Genomic DNA, 22,890 nt, shown 5'->3' with positions numbered 1-22,890 from the left:
AAAGCCACCCTGCCATAAATGACAGAGCCAGGACTAAATTTAGGTAGTTTGGCAACAAAGTCCACTTTTTCTCTCTTTAATCCTTAAGGCATGTGTCATTTAGTTGGCATCATTTTTTTCCTTCTTAGTGGTCCATGAAATAACAGTGCATCTTAAAATTGAGGGTGTCTTGCTTGTAATGAAAAATGGTATAGTGACACCCACAGACTCACCACAAAGATTCAATCATGTTGGTTTGCTATGAAGTCCTTTAAAATTTTTTTAAGTGAATGTATTTTTTAAGAGTTGGGAGTCTTGCTATGTTGCCCAGGTTGGTCTTGAACTCCTGGCCTCAAGCAATCTTCCTGCCTCGGCCTCCGGAGTTGTTTGGATTACAGGCTCCAGCCACTGTGCTCAGCTAGAATCTTTCTTTGTCATCATTCTTTTCTGTCTGTCCTTCAAATGAAGCAAGCCTTCTGAAGAGGGGTGGGGAAGTCAGGAAGGATAACAGCAGGTCTAAAACGATTCATTCATAACTGTTAGAGCATCCATTCTTTTCCATAATGTAAGGAAATAATAACCTGCTGCCATTCCATCTTTGTAGAGGGGCTTCAACCGTGTGTCATTGCAGTGATTGCATTGTTTTGTATTGACTTGTGTTAATTATTCTTCTGTGCTCTGGGATAAGATCACCACCTTCAGGTTCCCCTGAAACGTGGATCTTTCTACGGATCTAAGAAAGATGCGTGTCCTCAGATAGGCAGTGGAAACCCAGAAGGTAGGATGGAGAGAGAAATTCCAGCTTTCTCTGGGCTTTGCTCACTGGATCTAGATTTTGAGAAATCTACAATTCAGGGTTGTCCATGAAGTAGGTCCTAAAAGAGACTTCGGCTACAGAGAGGCAAGCTGACAGCAAGGCAGAGGGACCCCAGACTGTGATTGATAAGCTGTAATTTTCTAGCTGATGATCTAGTATTTTGATCCTTGTCCAGGGGCAGGATAGAGCAACCACTCTGCATTTTTAGGCAGAAAGGTATTCACTACAGAGGTTAGGGCTTACAGAATATCCGGAAGACCTGGACACATGGTCTCTAGGTTGAGTCACCAGGAGTGATGCTATAACACTGCAGACCCGTCCTGCCAGGAAAGCAGGTGCTTCTGCTACAATCCGCAGGGTGAGGAGTCAAAGGCATTCACTGGTCTCTTGAATTCAGGACATCTTGTGGTGGCTGAATCCAGAAATCAGAAAGCGGCCAATACTGCAACTGCCTCTTAACGTCTAGAAGCTGGAATTTGGACAAAAGAATACCGAAGCAGAAAAATGCCATGTCTCCATGACCTGCTTGCTGGCATAGACAGCCACAAAGGATATGGCCTGTGCCTCACTCTACCTTCCCAAACGTGCCAGAGTACATCAGTTCTTATCCAGGACCTGATACACAGGGAATCTGGAAAAGGTAGTTTTATAGATTTTCAGACTCTGCTATTTAAGAAAGAACAGAAAAGTAAGAAGTGCACACTGAGTGCCAATCAACCACATCTAACGCAGTTAGTTTTGTTTTATCATATGAATTTATTTTCCTTTATTAGCCCTTAGCCTTGAGGAAAGACCTGTTTAAAAGCTCACACCTTAGGCCAAGTGAAGCTAATATCTGAGTGGGAGCATCAAATTAGGCAGTGCTGGTCAAAAACTGTGTAGGGTCTAGGATTTTACCCTTCTTCCAAGATGACAAGTTATCCTGCTAGGGTTTCATGGATACGGGGGAGAAAAGATTCCAGGGTCAGAGACAAAGGATATTATTATTCATGGAAAAAGCAGCAGCCAGAGGGTGAGAATGATGCTTGTGCCAGTTCCCCATGCCCCACAAGTCCCACGGGGTGATGCAAAGAGTTCATTATAGATGCCTGTGCACGCAATGGGTTGCATCACGGGAGAAGAGCACTGAGCTTGGAGGATACATTGCTTTTCAATAAGCAGAAGCAGCAAGCCGCTCTTGCCCAGGGGAAAATATTACCTCATCCCTCCAGGTTGCTGGCTGCAAACACAACTCTGAGAAATGGCCTGGGTAAAGAGTGGTGTGACATTACTACACACACACACACACACACACACACACACACAGGTTTTCATCCTTAGCTCCTGGCTTATAATAGTCACTTGTTCTGATGTTGGGGCATTGCAGACCTCAGAGCCAGGCCTCAGGAAACAAATCTTTCTGACCTTCCCCTGCCCTCTCTTCACCTGCCCAAGGCAGTCTTTCTGATTGGAGATCATAAGACTCTCATTTCAGATAGAGTCCTGCCCCATGCCCTGAAGGCACAAATGCTGCACAGAGAGGCCAAGGAGAATATGGACAGACAGGCCTTGCTGTGTTTCCCCACTCAGTCTATCAGTACTAGATCACCTACTTTTTGTCCAATCACAGTCTGATGCGGTTGCCTTCAGTCCTGCCCATCCAACGAAGTCTCAATAAAAGACCCAGGAGGATGGGGTTCAGAGAGCTTCTGGGACAGCTCAACATGTGGGGGTTCCCCAGGGGCGGCGCACCTAGAGCGAGTCTGGAAGTTCCGTGCACCTCCCCCCATACCTCCCTTCTACGTGCCTCTTCATCTTTATCTTTTGTATTAAACTGGTAAACGTCAGTGTTTCCCTGAGTTCTGTGAGCCTATCCAGCAAATTCATCAAACCCAAAGAGGGGTTGTGGTCAGAAGTTCCGGAGGCCCAGACTTGACAATGGTGTCTGGGGGCGAGAGGAGGCAGTTTTGTGGGACTGAGCCCTCAGCCTGTGGGATCCGATACCATCTCGAGGTAGATAGTGCCAGAATGGAATTGAATCGGAGGATGCCCACCTGGTGTCTGCTGCAGAACTGATTGCTTGTTTGTTGGTGCGGACTCCGCCCCGACATCTGACCACAGGTGACACTTCTGTGTTGATTGTTGCGGTATGAGAGCAGAGAACAACATAGTTTGAGTTTTTCCACTGTCAGAAGTGGTTAGGGCTTTGCGTTCTAGGTACACCCAAGAAAGACATGTAGAGATGCTCACAGCCATGGAGGAATGGAGGACTGCCTCTCCTAACCTGCTTCCCATCTGACCTCGTTCTTTTCCAGGCCCAGGTGGCAGGCCCAAGTGGTAATTATGAAACATCTTTCAAGGGAACATGACTTTTTTTTTTGAGACAACTGTCTCCTCTTCACAGGGAAGTTTCTCCCCGTTACTAGCCTTGGAGTATCTGGCTTAATTATTTTTTGTTGTTGTTGGTTTTTGTTTGTTTATTTTTTGAGATAGGGTCTTGCTCTGTTGCCCAGGCTGGAGTGCTGTGGTGTGATTACAGCCTACTGCAGTCTATACCTCCTGGGCTCAAGTGATCATTTTGCCTCAGCCTCCCAAGTAGCTGAGATCACAGGCACATGCCACCATGCCTGGCTATTTAAATTTTTTTTTTTTTTTTAGTAGAAATGGGTTCTCAAGGGATCCTCCCACCTCAGCCTCATAAAGTGCTGGGATTATAGGTGTGAGCCACAGTACCCAGCTATTCTGGCTTAATTATATGAAGGGAGGTGGCAGTTTCTTCAAGGCTCTGATTGATAGGATCTTGACTTCTCCTGACTGCCTACCAGAGGTGCTGCCCAACTGCTTAACTCCCTCCTTTATAGAGAGCCATGCATGCAGGTGTCCATGGAACTGTGGTTTCCTGGGGTGTGGGACTTGCAGTGCTAAGTCTCTTTGTTTGGACACAGTTGGTCACTATACTCCTTTAGCATTTGCAGGGCCCTCAAGGCACAGGGCTGGAGTGATTGCCTGCATTCACGGTATCCCAGGGCCAGATCTGTTCCTCTCCTGTTTTGCCCAACCTGAAACTCACTTCTAAGGAAGGGTATACATGCCAAGTCCTATTAAGGGGCTACCTTAAAGACACAGTGTGTCTCCTCTTTTTTTTTTTGACATGAAGTTTTGCTTTCATTGCCCAGTTTGGAGTGAAATGGTGCAATCTGGGCTCACCACAACCTCCGCCTCCCAGGTTCAAGTGATTCTCCTGCCTCAGCCTCCTGAGTAGCTGGGATTACAGGCATGTGCCACCACACCTGACTAATTTTGTATTTTTAATACGAAATTGTCCATGTCAGTCAGGTTGGTCTCAAACTCCTGACCTGAGGTGATCTGCCTGCCTCGGCCTCCCAAAATGCTGGGATTACAGGTGTGAGCCACTGAGCCCGGCCTCAATGTGTATTCTCTTAAACAATCAACACTTAATTCAATTATGGTACTGGAAACTATATATTATGTTTTATACCCACAAAATATTCTGAACTGAAAACTTGGTTCTTGTTGTATCTGGGAGACCTCTGAAGTGAACCCTCTTTAAGAAGGAAGGGAAGGGAGGTGGGAAAAGGCTCCCTTCAGCTTTCTTCTGCCCATTCTCCAGGATAGACAGATTTTAAACCTGTAGACTGCTCTAAGAATTCCAAAGGCTATTCTCTTGTTACATGAAGATCAGTAAAGGAGTCGTTTATGTATAAGCTTGATGGGCTTAGAAGAAGCATAGCAAGCCTGAAAGTTTGAAGAGGGTTTGCAGTCAGATGCCTCCTCTCCCCAAATCCTAAACAAGGCAGGCATTCTGGTCAAAGTAACTATAAAACATTGAGTGAAATAAAGCACAGGGGTAATAGAACCCCATGATGTGAGTCCATTTCTTTCTATTAATCAGATGATTAGGGCTAATGAGGCATGCTGGTCTTTTTCAAAGTCACGTTTAACTGGAAAGATAAAGCAAAAGAAATGTTCCTTGCTGAATGTTTTCTTCTTGTTTCTTATGTGAGTAGCTAATTGGATCTTTTAAAATTTTGTCTGTAAATCATGACCTTTCTATTAGTGGCAATAAAAAATCCATAGGTTCTTATGGTTGCATCTACTTTAACTTTGGTAATTGACTATGAATAAAGACAGTGTGTTCCAGGGACATGATTGCTTGATTTTCAAGTAGGGAAGTCCTGTGATGGCACCTGATGCAACACATTGAATTTGCTGATGTCTGGAGCTGAGACTGAAATGAGAGAATGAGGCACAGAGTTTGGAAGGAGGTGATAGGAGGTAGGTTGATTCTGTCTGGATTTAGAATAAGCTCAGAAGAGTATTTGGGTATGTATCTTTGCCCACTTTATCAGCAGTGGAGGACTAAACTCTGGGCAGGGTGGCAGCTGGAGTCCTATTGCCTGTTTGTAGAAAAGTGACTGGAACTGATGGCGATCTCAAGAGAAGGAGACAATGGCAGGGAATGAAGAAATGCCTCGGTTGAAAGGTCAGTCTTGCTGCTACCAGAAGATCGATGCTGTCTCAGCATGGACTTCAAGTACACACTGACTGTTCTTTTTGGTCAGCTGGCCTTAATTGTTCTGTAAGGATCAGCTGTAGATACAATGGTTGTTGAATTAAAGGGAGATGAACAACAGAATCAAGGTGCGTTGGTGAGTCAGGATGCTATCCAATGACAGGAGAGACAGTAGAGAGTCAGGGTGAACAGGTTAAGAAAGAACATAGTCTTTTGGAGCACATTCGTTCATATTGTCTACGGACTAGCTGTGTGCCTATATAAAGCTACTTAACCTATCTATACTTGTCACATCTGTAAACTGGAGACAGTGCTCTCACTGGATAAGGCCAAGGGCCGGTGGAGGGGCCTCAACCTGGCAGCAGTGGCCGGCATGGTCCTCCTTTCCTCCATTAGAGCGTTACCCTGCTCTGTCAATTGTCATCAGTGCCCTCAGATACCTTTTTTTTTTTTTCTTTTTTTTTTGCAGTTATCCTGTTTGTCTTCCCTGCAGCCTGTGCACATTTGACCCTTTCCTTCTTACAGCTGTCTGCTCTTTTGGCTTTTCTGATTCGTCCCATAACTCCCTGACCCTTGCTTCCAGTCTCCTTCCTTTAGCTGTTCCCTCTCTCCCAAGGTCTCTCCACAGTTTGGATGATCTTCCCTATTCATCTCATCCTTTCTCATGCCACCTTCGGGCTGATGACTACTGATCAATATTCCTAGTCCAAACCTCCTGTGTGTCCCAATGGCTTATGGGACATGTACACTGGGATGTCCCCCAAACATTTCAAACTCAACACATCTAGATGAGAACCATCCTTCCTCTCAAGTATGTTTCTCTCCCTGTGCTTTTATTGGCTATCAGGCACCTAGTCACCCAACTTGGTGTTAGAAACTTGGGAGTCATCCTACCTTGACCTGTTTTCTCCTCTTGCAGATTGCATCAGCTGCCCATTTCCCTCCTCTCCATGCCCCCTGCCAATGCCTCATCACATTTTGCTTTCACATTGCCTCCCAACCTGCTTCTGTCCACGCAGTATGGCCTCACATCTGTCTACCTATTATTGTCAAAGCCAGCTCTCTTGAGGAAGTCAGAACGTCACTGCTCCCACGGTATTGACAATACACAACTTAGGAAGCCCGTAGTGTCCTTTCCTACTCAGCCACTCTTGCAGTGTGGTCCTCTGCCCCATCCCTGCAATTTTCCCGGCAGCTCATCCACCTATTGACTGGCAGCACCATGTCCCTGTGCCTCTGCTCTTCCTGCTGCGTGGAAATGAAGGCTAATGGATATTGGCTTCTCCAGTAGCAGGTTGCCCGGCATGTACCACGTTGTTTTAAGCCATTTACGTGAGTATTTCCCCCACAAGCTAGAGGTTTCCTCCGACCAAGTATCTTGTCTTGTTTATCTTTGGTCCCAGAACCTACTATGGTGAGTGAGACATGGTGGGTGCCCAAGGCACAGAATAAACGATCAGAAATGATTTCTTTATTCAGAGTGGGCTGTCAGTCTCAGCCGCTGACTTTTCTAGAGACTGGCTCCCTCAGGGTTTCAGCGCTCCTCGGCCCTCGCGGCCGCGCAGGTGAAGGGCAGCGGGGTGGCTGGCTGCGGAAGGGCTGGGCTGGGTGACTGCCCTCGCGCCTGCGCCCTCGGCTGCTCCTCTCCGGGCGCGTCTCTGTGCGCGTGTGTCTGTTTGGAGCGGAGGAGAGGCTTGGGTGACAGGCGAGGGGTTGGGGGAAGAGTTCAGCCTGAGTCGCAGTCTCATTCACCGATTTCTCTCCAGCTGGACCGAGGCTGCCTCCCCACGCGGCTTCCAACTACTCCCGTAGCTCAGTACCCCCTCCAGCCGCTCCACTCAGCCAGGCAGACAGACGGACAGACTCGCTAGTGAGTAGCGGCGGCTTGAGCGCCCGGGCAGCGCGGCGGGCTGGTCCTCCCACGGGCTGTGTGTGTGCGTGCGTGTGTGTGTATGTGTGATGGGCGCGCAGGGGGTGTCCCTGGGATTCCACTCCTGCTCCAAGAGCTCCCTGCCGGGATCAGCGTGTCCATCCGAGTCTGCGCTGCGGTGAGGGTGCTCGCCCAGGCAGGGGGTTCGGACGCCCCCTGAGCGCGGAGGGAGTTTGCCGGGATTCCCTCGCTCCGCACGCAGCGGCTGGTGGGGTTCCCCAGGAAGGCGCCTGGGCAAGGCGGCGGCGGGGAAGCCCGGGATTGTGAGTGGCTAGCAGGCCGGGAATCTGGGAGCGGGTTTGGCCCAGCACAGCCGAGGGAGACGCCGGAGCGGCCACCCTTGGCAGCCCAGCCTCTCCGCCGTTCTCCCTGACCCTTCCTCCTTTCTTTTCTCAGCAGCATCACAAAGGCGCGCCGCAAAACAAAACCCAGCACAGCGAAGCTCGGCTCTCTCCCACCTGGTGCATATTCCGTCTCCTGTCCCCGTCCTGGGCTGGAGGAGTGGAGTGAGGGTCTCCAAGATTAGGGGCGGGGGCTTACTCCGGGGGCACACCTGTTTTTGATTCTCGCTGAATTCAAGCTGGGTGAGGGATCGCGAGAGCGGTTCCAACACTTACACTCCGGGGTGTGTGTGAGTGTGTGTGTGTGTATGTGTTTGTGGCCGCGCACGCGCGCCCGCTCCCCAGGCCCACGCTCGCGGGGTGCGCTCAGTCAATAGCACACCTCCCCGCTGGCCCGCGTGCGCCCAGCCGGCTCCGTGGGCTCTTCGCTCGCGCTGTGACAGCGTGCCGGCATCTCTTTGTTTGGTTGTGGCTTCCCGGGCTCTCGGCAAAGCAGACGGATTTTCGGTTTCGCTTGATACTGCGCCCTGGGACTTAGTGCGGGCCACAGCCTCGAATGCCCCTGGTATTTGTAATTGAAGAGTTCTTTCGGGCAGAGGGTTATTTTTAGTGTTGGAATAAAGAGGCAAGCATGTTGACCTTTTTTGCGGCTGCCTTTGGCTTTGAATGCGTGTCTCTGGTGAAGCAGACAGATTCGAATCTAGTGGCGCACACGTGCCAGCGCACACCAGTGTGCACACACATTTCTACACACGTAGTTTACCCCCACCCTCTTCTTTCCTTTTTTAAAAAATTGGGACAGGGAATACATTGTGTGTCTGTGAAAAAGTTTCCTTTGTTCTTCTGGGCATTTTCTATTTTGAGTAATGGAGTAGGAGTACGAAAAGGTTGCAATTAGTTCACTCGAATAAAAGACATTGCCTCTGAGTCAGAGCTGCCAGGTTGATAATTATTAACATATAAAAGCAAATGCACTGTTTAAGGCAAAAGGGGCGGGGCAGGGGCAGGTCCTCGGCAGACAATGAGGGAGAGTCTCTGCCAACTGCCTCCTGCTTATTGTTCCGGGACTAGAGACTGCAGACGGCGGCTGCCTAGTCCTCCGGGGCTCAGCTCCTCGCTCGCTTCTCCGTCCCTCTCGGGACCATTCGGGGTCACCTAACGCTGGCCCCTGGGGCACCGGGACGCTAGCCCCAAGGCGCGGCCGCTCTTCGCTGACCGCTCTCTCTCTCTGCCTTGCAGGTTGGCAGCTTCACTCCCTAGGGTGCCGGGAGCCCAGGCGGCGAGGACCCGGCACCCCTAGCTCAGGGAGGTGGGATGCGGTGTGGACAGCAGCGCTAAGTGCTCCCCACTCTCGGTGCGAGGCGCACTCCCTCCTGGCCTCAGGCCGAGCGGCGGCGGCGGCGGCGGCGGCGGCGGCGGCGGCGGAGGGGATGAGCCCGGGACGCGCGAGGCGCCTGCCTCAAGCTACTGCCCGGAGGGGGACGCCGAGCAGGGCTCATCGCAGGACCCCGCAGACCCCTGTCCCCGGTGGCACGCGGCTGCGGAGCCTTGGAGCCGCTTTTGTGGTCAGGATGCACTGGGCACCTCCCTGCTGGTGAGGATGCCCTGGTGCTCGGCCCTGCGCCCCCAGCCCCAGTCCCAGGTGGGCAAGACTGAGTGGGCCTGTCTTCGGCCCCTCGTGCCGGTGGATGAAACGTTTCGGAGTGCTTGGGTGCCGTCAGCTATCGAATCTGAATTCTAAGCGCCATGGACGAAGGCACTGGACTGCAGCACGGGGCGGGAGAGCCGCCGGCCACCGCAGGAGCTGTTCAAGAGAGGTGCGAGCCGGAGACCCTCAGGTCTAAGAGTTTACCTGTCCTCAGCAGCGCCTCCTGCCGGACGAGCCTCAGTCCCGCGAGTGTAGACGCCAAGCCGGCCTTCGGCTGTACGGATTCTTTGGGCCACCAGGAGTTGAAACAAAGCCCGAACCCGTTGGCCCCCAGTCCCTCTGCCCCGTCCAGTTCGGCGGGGATGGCGGGGCTCGGGGACTGCAACCACAGGGTGGACGTCAGCAAAACCTTCTCGGTGTCCTCTGCCCTGGCCACGCTCCAGGAGAGAAGGTGCCTCTACGTGGTCCTCACGGATTCCCGTTGCTTCCTGGTGTGCATGTGCTTTCTGACCTTCATCCAGGCGTTAATGGTCTCTGGGTACCTGAGCAGCGTCATTACCACCATTGAAAGGCGCTACAGTCTGAAGAGTTCCGAGTCAGGGCTGCTGGTCAGCTGCTTTGACATCGGGAACCTGGTGGTGGTGGTGTTCGTCAGCTATTTTGGCGGCCGGGGTCGGCGGCCCCTGTGGCTGGCCGTGGGTGGACTCCTCATCGCCTTCGGGGCAGCCCTCTTCGCCTTACCTCATTTCATCTCGCCCCCCTACCAGATCCAAGAGTTGAATGCCTCAGCCCCCAACGACGGCCTGTGTCAGGGTGGCAACTCCACCGCCACTTTGGAGCCTCCCGCCTGTCCGAAGGACTCGGGAGGAAATAATCACTGGGTCTATGTGGCTTTATTCATTTGCGCGCAGATTCTCATTGGAATGGGCTCCACACCCATTTATACCCTGGGACCAACCTACTTAGATGATAATGTCAAGAAAGAAAACTCCTCCTTGTACCTAGGTAAGAATTTCCTGTTCTCTCAGATACATTTCACTCACGCTGAAACTTACTTTCCTTACAAAAATGAAAAGGAAACATTATCTTTCACATTTTCATGTATATTGAACATTCAAGTTCATTTTATGCTTTAGCCTTGCTGTGGTGTGTTTTCAGTTTGGGAGAGAAACAATTAGTTGAGAGTTCTCAAAACTAATTTTCAGACTCATACTTCATGTTTGTCTCTTCCCAAGTAACATAAACTTTAAACTGTGGGCTGATGCTTCTCTCTGTTGCTACCTACCTTTGGAAAAGCTCCAATTTGTCAAGTTTATACTCTAATACACTTGGTCAGGAAGCAATAGAGGTGCCTTGTGTGTAAAGTTTTGAATGATTTTCTGCTTCTATCTGCTGCTACTTCTGATTTCTGTCCAGAGCAGCAGAGATGGTGGCGTGGCCACACTACATGCATCATGCTTTATTGCCTTCATACCTGTATTTGTTTTTTTTTCTTTTTTTGAAAGTTTTTTTTAGACAGAGTCTCACTCTGTCACCCGGGCTGGAGCCCAATGGTGCAATCTCAGCTCACTGCAACCTCCACTTCCCAGGTTCAAGCGATTCTCCTGCCTCAGCCTCCTGAGTAGCTGGGATTACAGGCACCTGACATCATGCCTGGCTAATTTTTGTAGAGATGGGGTTTCACCATGTTGGCCGGCAGACTGGTCTTGAACTCTTGACCTCAGGCGATCCACCCTCCTCAGCCTCCCAAGGTGTTGGGATTCATACCTGTATTTCTTATATGTCACCTGCATCACTATCTAAAAACAACAATAAAAATTTGAATGATGTAAAGTGACTGGCTTATCTTTATGAAGAAGCAACAGGTCATAAGTTTATCCAAGGCTATTTTTTATTGCTGTCAAAGACCCTCAAGTATATGAACTTGGGAGAAGAATCCATTCCTATTTTCTGAAAAGCTATGGCTCTGGGATTTGGTGTGTTGACTTGCATAAGTCAGCACCAGTGGACAGGGGTGCTTGAATTAAGTACAGAGGGCTCATGTGAGGCCAGGCAGCAGTTGCAGAGGGTAGGAAAATTTATATCCTAGAAATTCCAGGTTGTCAGCACCTCCCTGTAGTAGCTGGCTCTACAAAACTGAACTTCTAAGGAATGTATTTGAATCCATAAGAAGGATCAATGACTGTCATACCAGATGAGATTTTTGTTTTTCTGTTTCTCTGCTGGAGTGCACCCTAAGCAAGGTAAAGGATTTTACTTTATTAAAAAAAAAAAAAAGAAAAACCTGAGACTGGGTGCAGTAGCACATGCCTGTAATCCCAGCACTTTGGGAGGCCAAGGTGGGTGGATCATGAGGTTAAGAGATCAAGACCATTATGGCCAACATAATGTTGATTAGTTCCTCATTTAAAAAATACAAAATTTAACTGGGCATCTCTACTAAAAATACAAAAATTAACTGGGTGTGATGGTTTGCACCTGTAGTCCCAGCTACTTGGGAGGTTGAGGCAGGCGAATCGCTTGAACCTGGGAAGCGGAGGCTTCAGTGAACCGAGATGGTGCCACTGCACTCCAGCCTGGGTGACAGAGCGAGGCTCTGTCTCCAAACAAACAAACAAGCAAAGAAACCAACCACTGAAATGGGAACCGGGTGTGGTGGTTACTGGGTAGAGAAGAATAGCTTGCTTATTACCTTGTCTCCATGTTTTCTAACATTTATTAAGACAAAATTTTAAACACACAGAAAAGTTGAAACAACAGTATAATAAGCACCAGTATATCCATCACTTAGACCCAATAATTGTTTATTTTGTCATGCTTGCTTTGTCAACCTATGTGTGAGTGTATGAATGTATAGAAATATATTTTGGGGGATGAGAGGCTAAGCCCTCTAAAAGTAATTGCAGACACTGCTACAGAATCTTCTAAAAATGAGGATATTCTTTTATATAACTGAATGAACATCAACATCCTAAAAAAGTTCATAATCATTCCCTAATATTAAATATTCAGGCCATATTCAGATTTCCTCAATTGTCCTCTGAAAGTCTTTTATATTGATCGATTGATTGATTGAGACAGGGTCTTTCTTTCACTCAGGCTGGAGTGCAGTGGCATAATCTCAGCTCACTGCAACTTCTGCCTCCCAGACTCAAGCAATCCTTCCACCTCAGCCTCTCAAGTAGCTGGGACTATAGACCTGTGCCACCATGCCCAGCTACTTTTCTGTGGAGACAGGGTTTCATCATGTTTCCCAGGCTAATAATAATTATTTTTTAAATGAGGAACTAGTCAACATTCATTCATGCAATGCATTTGGCTGTTAGCCATTTTAGCCTTTTATAATCCAGAACTGTGCCTCAACTTTTTTCTCTTTCCATGGCATAGACTTTTTGAAGGGACAAGGCTAATGTTCCACATTTTAGGTGTATCTGCTCATTTCCTCATGGTGTGACTTACCTTGTTCCTCCATTCCCTAGATTTCTTTTGTGCTAGAAGATCAGCCTAGAGGCTTGACTAAATTCAGACAAAATGTTTTTGGTCAGACTATGTCAGAGGCGATGCTGGGTGTTTTATATTACATGCACCTTGCCGTTAATTAGTGGTATTAAGCGTAATCATTTGGCTGAGTGAGTGATTGGTGGGTCTTTCCATTGTAAAAATACAGTTCTCACTTTGGAAATAATAATTAATCTGTAGAGTGACACCTGGACTCTGTGTAAATATGCCAGTTGTTTTTCATCTTCTTGCTGATCTTTGCTTCTATTTACTTTGAAAACTTGGATCTTCCTTCCATCCCACCTTTGGTAGCATCGATGCAGACTTGCTTTGTCAAAATTACAGGCAGAACCCTACTGAAAGGGAGGACATCCACGTACAAGAGCCCTGAGATTTAACTTTTCTGGTAGTGGTTGCCCACCAAGAAGAAAAACAGCAAGTGAATATGAAGTGCATATTCTGTGCTAGATACTCTGCTAATTTTGGGAAGACCAAAAATGAGACACCGTCCCAGCGTTTGAGGTGTTTTTAGTGTAGGTCAATACTGCCGATTCAAGGTAGGGGTGTAAAATGATGTGTGCAAGGGAAGGAAAGGAATAGAAGTGGTATTCACTTTCCTCCTTCTTTTCTTTTTTAAAGATATTGATTAAATTGCTTTTTTCTGGAAAAAAATTTGATGAGTGCATTAGGACACATTCTTTTAGAAATCGAGAGAATTCTGCTTCCTATTAAGTGGATCTCAGTAATAGCTACAGTAGTTTGAGTATCAGAAATCTTACGTATATTATTTCACTTAATGTTCTCAATGAGCTTATGAGATGGAGATTTTTTCCCGTGTTACAGATGAGGAAACAGGCTCAGAGAGTTTAAGTGACTTACTTAAGGGCCTCAAACCCATGCCTTTCTGACCCCGGGGCCCTTGAGCTTCCTTCTACAGTGCATGGCTCCTTGGCAAGAAGCCCTGAGAGCCAATGGAAACCGAAGGATGTGCCAGGTTCAGCAGAGTTTTCCAACAGCGCAGAAGAATGCAGAATGCAGAATTGCCTTGAAGTTGTCAAAACATGATCAAAATAAGATTATTCTCTAAACCCTTTAAAGTAGGTTTGATAGACCTACCTCTGTACAAATTAGAATCAGAGACTATGATACCCTTAGAACATGAGCAGTATTGACCAATTATGTATGATGTGAGACATTTCCCAATACATAACAGGTTAAAATACCTTTCTTATTTTTCACAAAGCTGTTCTGTATTACTTTTTTCACCACCCATCCCTTTCTTAACCTTCCTGTTCATCTTTCTAACTTCTCATTATAACCTCAGAGGAAAGAAAAAAATCAGGCAGTAGGTTAGTAATTATGGGCAGGAACAAATATCTGTAGTAACGTAAAAACCATTGAAATGGAATGTAAGTATATATCTTAATCTTTTGAAACTTCCATGTTAACATTCTGGCAGCCTTAAGTGTAGAAGAGTTGTGGTCATAGATGAGATATAGAAGCATTTATAGCAACTAAATGCCTTAACCTCTACAAGGAGAGAGGCTTAGGGTTGATGAGGAGCATAGAGAAAGCTTTGGAGGTATTAATAAGAAGGAAGATTAGCAACTAGACCATAATTTGTAATTATATCTTACATATAAAGAGAGAGAGAAAAGGTGATCCTTTGGAGGCAAGAAATTCATGATTCAACAGGGAAAAGAGTAAGAATGGCAAACTAGGTGGGAAAAGGAAGAAAAGGATGCATTTCTAGAATACAAAGCCTCAACTCTGATTTGGTGAAATTCAGTATCGTCAATGGTTGGCATGGGTTAGTCATCAGTTAAGTGGGGTGGGTGCTGGCTCTTCCACTAACTGTCAGCGCTGACTTCACATGGCAGAGAAGGGCTAGAATTGGCCCCGTGCCTTAGAAAGAGCACCAGATAAAGAGGCAGAAAGATTGTATTTTAGTCCCACTCTACCAACAACTGGTCATGGAACTTTAGACAAATCCCTTGACTTCTCCCAGCCTCTATTTCCACGTGGGGATTAGCACATTTGTTTCTCTTGCTGTAACATTTTGAAAACCAAGTGGGATTCCGTGTATGCAAATGTGCCACAAACTGTAAGGGACGAGGCTCTGTTCTGTCCAAGTAGAATTCAAACTCATCCTAGGGTGTGGGCAGAGAGGGGAATGAGAGATAGTTTGCTCTTTCCAAGTATGAAAACCCTTAAATATATCTTTTTTTATAGTTAGAAAAAAAGAAAAGAAACATTGTGTGGGAAATTAAAACATTGTGTAAGAGAGCATTCCTGGGAAACATTGTACAGAAACATTTTGATCAGTGTTTTAGTAATGTTATAACCTGATTAATTGAATTTTCTCAGGACTCAAGGTTTTATTATGAGAACTTTCTGCAGCCAACATTTGGTGATCATCTTTCTTTAATGTATTGAAGTAATACATATTTGCACCTAGCATAACATAGTGAAAGCTCCTTTGAAGTTTGAGGGGCTTGTGGTTTGCCATTTCACCCCTGTGGGTCTACGTTTGTCCACGTGGACTGCGGTAGGATGTATGGTGAACAAGGACAGGTCCCAGGAAATGCTTGGAAGTAATTATTATTGCTTTTATTTTTATTTTATTTTCTATTGCATTTATTTCATTTTATTTTGAGACCGAGTCTTGCTCTGTCCCCCAGGCTGGAGTGCAGTGGCAATGTTTTGTCTCACAGCAACCTCTGCTTCCCTGGTTCAAGTGATTCTCCTGCCTCAGCCTCCCGAGTAGCTGGGATTACAGGCACCCACCACCACCACCAGCTAATTTTTGTATTTTTAGTAGAGATGGGGTTTCGCCATGTTGCCTAGGCTGGTCTCCAGCTCGTGACCACAGGTGACCCACCCATCTTGGCCTCCCAAAATGCTGGGATTATAGGCATGACCCACTGTGCCTGGCCATATTGTTTTTTGCTTTCTTTCTCTTTCTTTCTTTCCTTCTTTCTTTTTCTTTCTTTCTTCTCTTTTTGTCTTTCTTTCTTACTTTCTTCTTTCTTTCTTTTTTATTGAGACGGTCTCACTCTGTTGCCTAGGCTGGAGTGCAGTGGTGTAATTATGGCTCACTGCAGCCTCAACTTTCCTGGGCTCAAGTGTTCCTCCTACCTCAGTCTCCCTGAGTAGGTGGGACTACAAGTGTGCACCACCATGCATGGCTAATTTTTGTATTTTTTGTAAATATGGGGTTTTGTTATGTTGCCCAGGCTGGTCTTGAACTTCTGGGCTCAAGTGATCTGCCCTCCTTAGCCTCCCAAAATGCTGGGATTACAAGTGTGAGCCACTGTGCCTGGTCTATTCTGGCCTACTTCTTCTCCTTCTTCTCTTCTCTTTCTCCCTCTCCCTCTCCCTTCCTATTCTTTTTCCTCCTCCTCCTCCTCTTTCCCATTCCCCTTCCTCCTCCTCCTCTTCCTCCTCTCTTCCTCTTTATCCTCTTCTTCTTCTCTCCTCCCGTCCTCCTTCCTCCTCTTCCCTTTATCCTTCTCTTTCTCCTTCCTCATCCCCCTCCCCTTCCCTTTCCTCCTCTTCCTCCTCCTCCTCTTCTTCTCTTCCTTCTCTTCTTCTCTCCTCCCCTTCTTCTTCTTCATTTCTTAAATTTAATTTACTTTAATTTAATTTTTTGAGACACAGTCTCACTCTGTCACCCAGGCTGATCTCAGCTCACTGCAACCTTCACCTTCTGGGTTCAAGCGATTTTCCTGCCTCAGCTTTCTGAGTATCTGGCATGTGCCACCATGCCTGGCTAATTTTTTTTCTTTCTTTTCTTTCTTTCTTTCTTTTTTTTTTTTTTTGACATTTCTTCAGTCTTCTAAAAGTAGAATGAGCTTCAAATTAGTTGAATTGTATTTCATCAAGATTCTATAGTAATAGAAATATCTATGTGTAGAAATATTTATAGACATATATATAGACATATGATTTTAATATATGTACAGCTATATTTGCTCTTTTTGATATTTTTTCCGAATATGAGAAATATTGTATGGAAAAATCTTTTTTAAACTTTATTATTTTTTAAAAATACTTTTTTTTGTAGACACAGGGTGTCGTTATGTTTCCCAGGCTGGTCTAGAACTCCTGGCCACAAGTAATCATCTTGCCTGAGCCTCCCAAAGTGCTGGGATTGCAAGTGTGAACCACTGTGCCCAGCCTGTGGAACAATCTTGATCAGTATTTCAGCACTGTTATATAGAGCAATCCACAGATCAATATCGATATGATTTTATTTATAGTGATATGTACAATGAGAGATACATATGTGTGCAGTGTTCTCTGGAACCGTATAACCATGTGTACCAGTGGTTTGACAAGTTAGGAGTTTCTTTGTCTTGAATTATATAAGCCAGCTAAGGTGGGCAGTCAGGGGCTGGCACAGCCTTGAGTGCTGCCGGGTCCCCTTCTCTTCCTCCTGGGCTGTTCATAGTGATGGCTGCCATGTCTCAGGTATCACACAGCTGTTTCCACAGAAGGGAAAAGTGGAGGAGGCAGAGCCTGCTTCCTCTAGAGGATGTCCTATCGGCCAGAGTCCCCTGGCCTATTCCAGTTAACATGATTTTGAGAAGGCAGGTTTTAGATTTTCCAGGTTATATGGAAGAGGAAGACAGGTGAGAGGAGGGTGGAGTGAGTGCCGAATGGCTTCCATCATATCGACTACACCAGTCACATTCACATGATTGCCCTAGTAGCCAGAAAATTCAGGACTGTTTGTTTTGTTTTCGAGACAGAGTCTTAATCTGTCCCCCAGGCTGGAGTGCAGTGGCATGATCTTGGCTCACTGCAACCTCCATCTCCTGGGTTCAAGTGATTCTCCTGCCTCAGCCTCCCCAAGTAGCTGGGACTACAGGTGCGTGCCACCACGCCCAGCTAATTTTTGTATTTTTAGTAGAGATGGGGTTTTGCCATGTTGCCCAGGCTGGTCTTGAACTCCTGACCTCACGTTATCCGCCTGCCTTGGCCTCCCAAAGTGCTAGGATTACAGGCATGAGCCACTGCGCCTGGCCCAGAACTGTTTTTTTCTGACCAGTATTAGCAATTATCCTAAGCACCCTGTAGTATTAGTTTTTCTGATTCTTTTTGTTGGGATTTTAAAGAGGCTCAGTAAATAGCACCTCTTTCTTCACCTTGAGTTCTGAGTTAATTGAGAAATATGACAAAGGCAGCACATGGAGGCCAAAACATCACTTTTAAAAACTGATAGAAGTGAGGTTACAGAATGTAGCTCATATCTTTGTGCCAGTGGACTTTCTAGTAAGAGCAGAAATAAATAGGCCTGCCTATCTAGCCATGGGCAATGCTGGACCCAAGCAGTGTGGTTGCCTGGGGTCTCCCATGGGGAGTAGGGGGTGGCGGTGGTGTCTAGGTGGGACTTATGCCAGAAATGAGCAGGACTACAGTTTCACTCCCCATGTGCATACCTACTCCCAAGAGGCGAAAAAGAGGAGCTGGGCTGAGCATGCTTGGTTTATTTCAAATTCATCAGTCACATTAACCCCCTCCTCCCTTCCCAAGGAGGAGCAGCGGATGCAGAGAAAAGGTGAGAAAGGAGACATCGAGAGTGGGAATACACATTGCCTCCTGAGACTAGGAACCCATTTAAAAATGCTGCTTTAATTTTGCTTGTCTTGTTTACAATGTGCTTACTTTTGTAAACCACATAAAATCCTTTTTGGAAATAGCCTCCTTGCAAATCATGAATAAATAACAAATAATCTCCACTGAAAACTAATATGAGGCTGAATGATGATTGAGGGATTTGGAGGGATGATTTCAGGACACAGAGAGAATCACCTGGAGTGATGTGGTGCCATGAGTGGAAGACTACACAGCGTCAGCTTCTTGTTAGGGTGCTCATGAGTTGTGTGTGTGCTTCAGACAGCTAATTTGTACCATAGCTATGTCTTCTGTACAACAGCAATGATTGAATTTTGATCAGCTGTGTGATGGTCATTTTTGGCCTCTACGACAAATTCATCTGTGATGCTGGGAAACAAACCCATTTCAGGGTCTAACTGCAAAACAAAGGGTTTTACTGCCTTTCTGTGGAAAAGACAGTGGGTGCGCATTGATTCATTCAGCCCACAAATAACAGAGAGCAGCATTTTTGGTAACATTCATGATACAGTTTTCAAACAGGGTATTATTGATCTCTCCTCTTATATTGCTATGGATTCTGTTATCTGTGTGGTCTGAAACAGTCCTTCTGAAACCTGAATGTGTGTGAGATTCTCAGGGGATCTTGTCAAGATGCAGATTCTGTTCCTATAAATCTGGCTTGGACCTGAAAGTCTGGGCTTCTAATATGCTCCCAGGGGAGTCCATTGCTGCTGATCCAAGGGCCACATTTTGAGCAGCAAGGACCAAAAGACCAGAAACATTTGGCCCTTTTCACTGGCAAGAAGTCTCTGTCTCTCTGGGTTTGGGGCTGGAACCACTTTTGGTAAAATCAGGGGCTAATTGCAGTTCTACTTCATCAGGAAAAATATTTTACTGCATTTGTGAAAGTACCTGTCAGTTTTGGGTATTTAATAAACTGTGGCTACTTCTTAGAATTTCACAGTTGCGTCATGTGATCACTGATACGTTCAGTGAGAGAAATGACCTGAGATGAATGGTGTCCATTTTGATATTCACCAGAAGGAACACCACTTTCTGTCTACTCCCCACTCAGAAGGCTCTGTGCAGTTGGGTTTCTCCCTTTTGGTAAAACTCTGGATGTCAGAGATGAGTCTGCAAGCCACGTAACCAGGGTGGGTTCACCTTCTAAGGACCCTTGATGGGGGAAAAGCAAACAAATCCACACACTTGGCTCTGCTTTTTTTCTTTAAAGACAAGCTAGCAATGTTAGCAGTGAATTGGGATTTCGGTGACAGACAAATGTAAGGTCCATATTGGAAATGATTTTGGAGAATAAGGATCAGAAGTTTTTCTATTGCAAAGACTTGATCATACAGAGAAAGGGGCATGCTGGCATGGTTGGCTGAGGTTTTCTCCAGGGGTACTATTCAAGCCAAGATGTTTCCTAGAGATCATCTCACTTGATCGCATTTGTCAAAATGATAATTTGGCAGGCGAGAAAACCCAAATTCCAAATGGTGATTTGAGCAAGGGAAAACAGAATGGTGGCTCCTCAAAAAATTAAGAATGGAATTATCATATGATCCAACAATCCTAGTCTTGGTTTAGATCCAAAAGAATTGAAAGCAGAGTCTTGAAGAAATATTTACGCACTGGTGTTCATAGCAGCATATTCACAATAGCCAAGAGGTGGAAGTAAGCTGAGGGTTCATCAGCAGAAAAATAGATAATCAAGAAGTGATATCTATATAATATTAGTCAGCCTTAAAAAGGAAGGAAAGTCTAATATACAACATGAATTAGGCTTGAGGATATTATGCTAAGTGAAAATAAGCTAGTAGCAAAAAGGCAAATACTATACCGTTCCACTTATATGAGAAAGTCAAGTTCATAGAAATAAAAAGTAGAATAGTTGTTACCAGGGGCCAAGGGGAGGGGCAAATTGGGAGGGAGTTGTTCTTTAATGGGTTTAGAGCTTTATTAACACTTTTGCAGATGAAAAAGTTCTGAGAGATCTGTTGCACGATGATGTGAATATACTTAACACCACTGTATACGCTTATACATGATTAAGGTGATTTTAAAAATTAAGAAATCTGTCCAGGTTATACAGTCAAATTGACTTGAGTCTGAATGGATATATGGACTATAAATCCATCTGAATTAAAAATAATTAATTATGATATAAATGGAAATTTTGAAAAGTTCAAGTCCTCGGGGGTAAAGTCACTTCTCCCAGCCTATGCAGCATTCTAGCACATGTTAAATAACATGAGTCTGTACTTCAGTTATGAGAATTGTTTTCTCAAGTGTGTGGGAATTTTAAGTCATTTCTTTTGGGCATAATTTTAAAAAGAAGAAATAGGGATTTGGGAAAAGAAAAATGAAGGCAAAGTGGATTTTATAATAGGCACGTTAAGATTAAAGTCTTCAGGGAGAGAAATGAAGGTGAAGAAACATATCTGTGGATTTGAGTTGCCCCACTGTGTGTTTCTGGGGAAAGAGATTGGAATACTTGGAGGCAGAGACTGTGGGTTCATGTCGGTGTGTTCTGCTGTGTGGGTGCTCCTGCAGTAGCCCGTGCTTGCACCTTGTTTCCTGTGTTTTTAGTTTCCTTTTCCTGGAGAAAAAGAGATGGGGGTCCCACAGCTGCCCGGTCCCCCTCCTCAACCACCATTTGCAATTTTACAATACTCGGGTGTTGCAGGTTCTTCACTTCAGTTCCTTTGGAAAACTTTGTAAGTTTCAGGTTGTTCTAAAATAGTGGTTCTCGATCAGGGATGATTTTGCCCCTCTGGAGACATTTGGCAATGTCTGGAGTAATTTTTGATTGTCACAACTTGGAGACGGTCTATGGTATTTCGTCGTGTTTAGGCCAGGGATGTTACTAAATATCCTACGATGTCCAGAAGAGCCCCCAATATCCACTAATTATCCAGTAAAGCATTGCCAGGAGGGGTGCTCTAAACTTTTTTCTTCTTAAGCTTTTAAGTTACTCAAGGTCTTGAGTTCCTTATATCTTGGAACTGGCAGTCAAAATCTCTAGTTCATAAAATCAGAAAAGTATTGAATATATGGATGGAGGAGACTTAGGAAAAATATCTCTTTGTAAGTAAGAAAGTCTTCTAGCAAGCAAGGGATAGGAAATAGAAATTAACTGTGTGTTATTCATTGCTACACCATAGATATTATAGTATCTATACTATACTGTGCTGTTAGTAGTTTAGAGAAGATACTATGGTGTGCTCCAGTGGATTATTTTTAGTGGGTGCAAAAATATTAGGGCTTTCCTGGTTTCTAGAGTTACTTTAGTTCCCATCAGCTTAAAAAAATTTAACCATGGGGATTTCCTGGACCATATTATTGGAGTTGGAAATACTGTAATCCTTGGAGAGAGAATGATGTAATATTGTGTGTGTGTGTGTGTGTGTGTGTGTGTGTGTGTGTGTGTGTTGATATCATAGCTCTGTTTTAGTTGTGGTCACTTTAGGAAAAGAAACATCAAGACAAGGAATTCTGGAAAGCTAGAAAGCAGTTAATCAGCAGTCTAAAGTAGAGCTCATCAATGAAGTAACTGGACATCAAGAGGAGCTGTAGGATAGGTTTAATGAGGAGTTATAAGACCTAGAATTTTTCTTAAAAGTAAATGAGAGCTTAATTAACAACAACAACAACAAAAACCCTACAACTGTGATATGGTTTCACAGGTGGAGGTCTAACAAGGGCTATTTTAACAGCAAATATTTTTGAGTGTTTAAAATATGCCAAGCATTGTGTTAAACACTGTATTTAATTTTTAAAATTATAATTTGATAATTTATAACAGCATAAATTTATAGGTACAAAGTGATGTTATGATTTATGAATGTGATGCAGAATAATTAAATCATGCTAATGAACATATCTATCATTTCAAATACTTAGCATATTTATGCTGAGAACATTTGAAATTTACTTTTAACAATTATGAAATGTACCACACTCTATTAACTATATTCACCATACTGTGTGATAGAAATTAAAAAAAATTCCTCCTGCCTGAAATTTTGTACCCTTGTAATCATCATCTCTTCACTTCCCTCATCCCACAGCCTCTGTAACCATCGTTTTCCTCTCTGCTTCTATGAGTTTGATTGTTTTAGATTTACAAGTGAACATGATTGTGATGCTTCACAAGTGAGAACATGTGATGTTTGTCTGTCTATGCCTGGGTTATTCCACTTAGCATAATGTTCTCTAACACCACGTATCTTGTCAAAAATGACAGAATTTCCTTCTTTTTTTTTTTTTTAAGGTGGGATAGTTTTCTATATCCATTCATTTATTGATGGATACTTGGGTTAATTCTGTAACTTGGTTATTGTGAATAGTGCCGCAATGAACATGGGAATGCAAATATCTCCTTGACAAAGTGATTTCAAATCTTTGGTAAACCGCTTTGGGTATTTTGGCAAATATGCTGCAGTGGGATTGCTGGATCATATGGTAATTCTATTTTTAGTCTTTTGAGAAACCTCCATAAAGCTTTCCATAATGGCTGTGCTAATTTACATCCCATTA

The 22,890-nt window shown here is 45.1% G+C and overlaps 1 protein-coding gene across 2 annotated transcripts in view; it reads left to right on the top strand.

Moving 5' to 3' along the window:
- The first annotated feature begins 6,998 nt into the window (after positions 1-6,998).
- The window catches only part of SLCO5A1 (solute carrier organic anion transporter family member 5A1), a 144,637-nt gene continuing 128,745 nt past the window's right edge, over positions 6,999-22,890 (top strand). Inside the window, exons 1-2 of one of the 2 annotated variants that reach the window (XM_064384263.1) lie at positions 6,999-7,179; positions 8,820-10,233. In XM_064384263.1, the coding sequence (XP_064240333.1) occupies positions 9,327-10,233 (907 nt within the window). In that variant the 5' untranslated portion in view covers positions 6,999-7,179; positions 8,820-9,326. Of the gene's footprint in view, positions 7,180-8,819; positions 10,234-22,890 lie in introns of those variants that run through there. The other variant, XM_021675230.2, reaches the window with a different exon arrangement.

This window comes from Aotus nancymaae, unplaced genomic scaffold (assembly GCF_030222135.1).
Source record: "Aotus nancymaae isolate 86718 unplaced genomic scaffold, 86718_ANA_hifiasm-v0.15.2.pri h1tg000036l, whole genome shotgun sequence".
Lineage (NCBI taxonomy): Eukaryota > Metazoa > Chordata > Mammalia > Primates > Aotidae > Aotus > Aotus nancymaae.
Note: the sequence above shows the minus strand (reverse complement) of the source record. Positions and strands in the feature narration are given on the sequence as shown.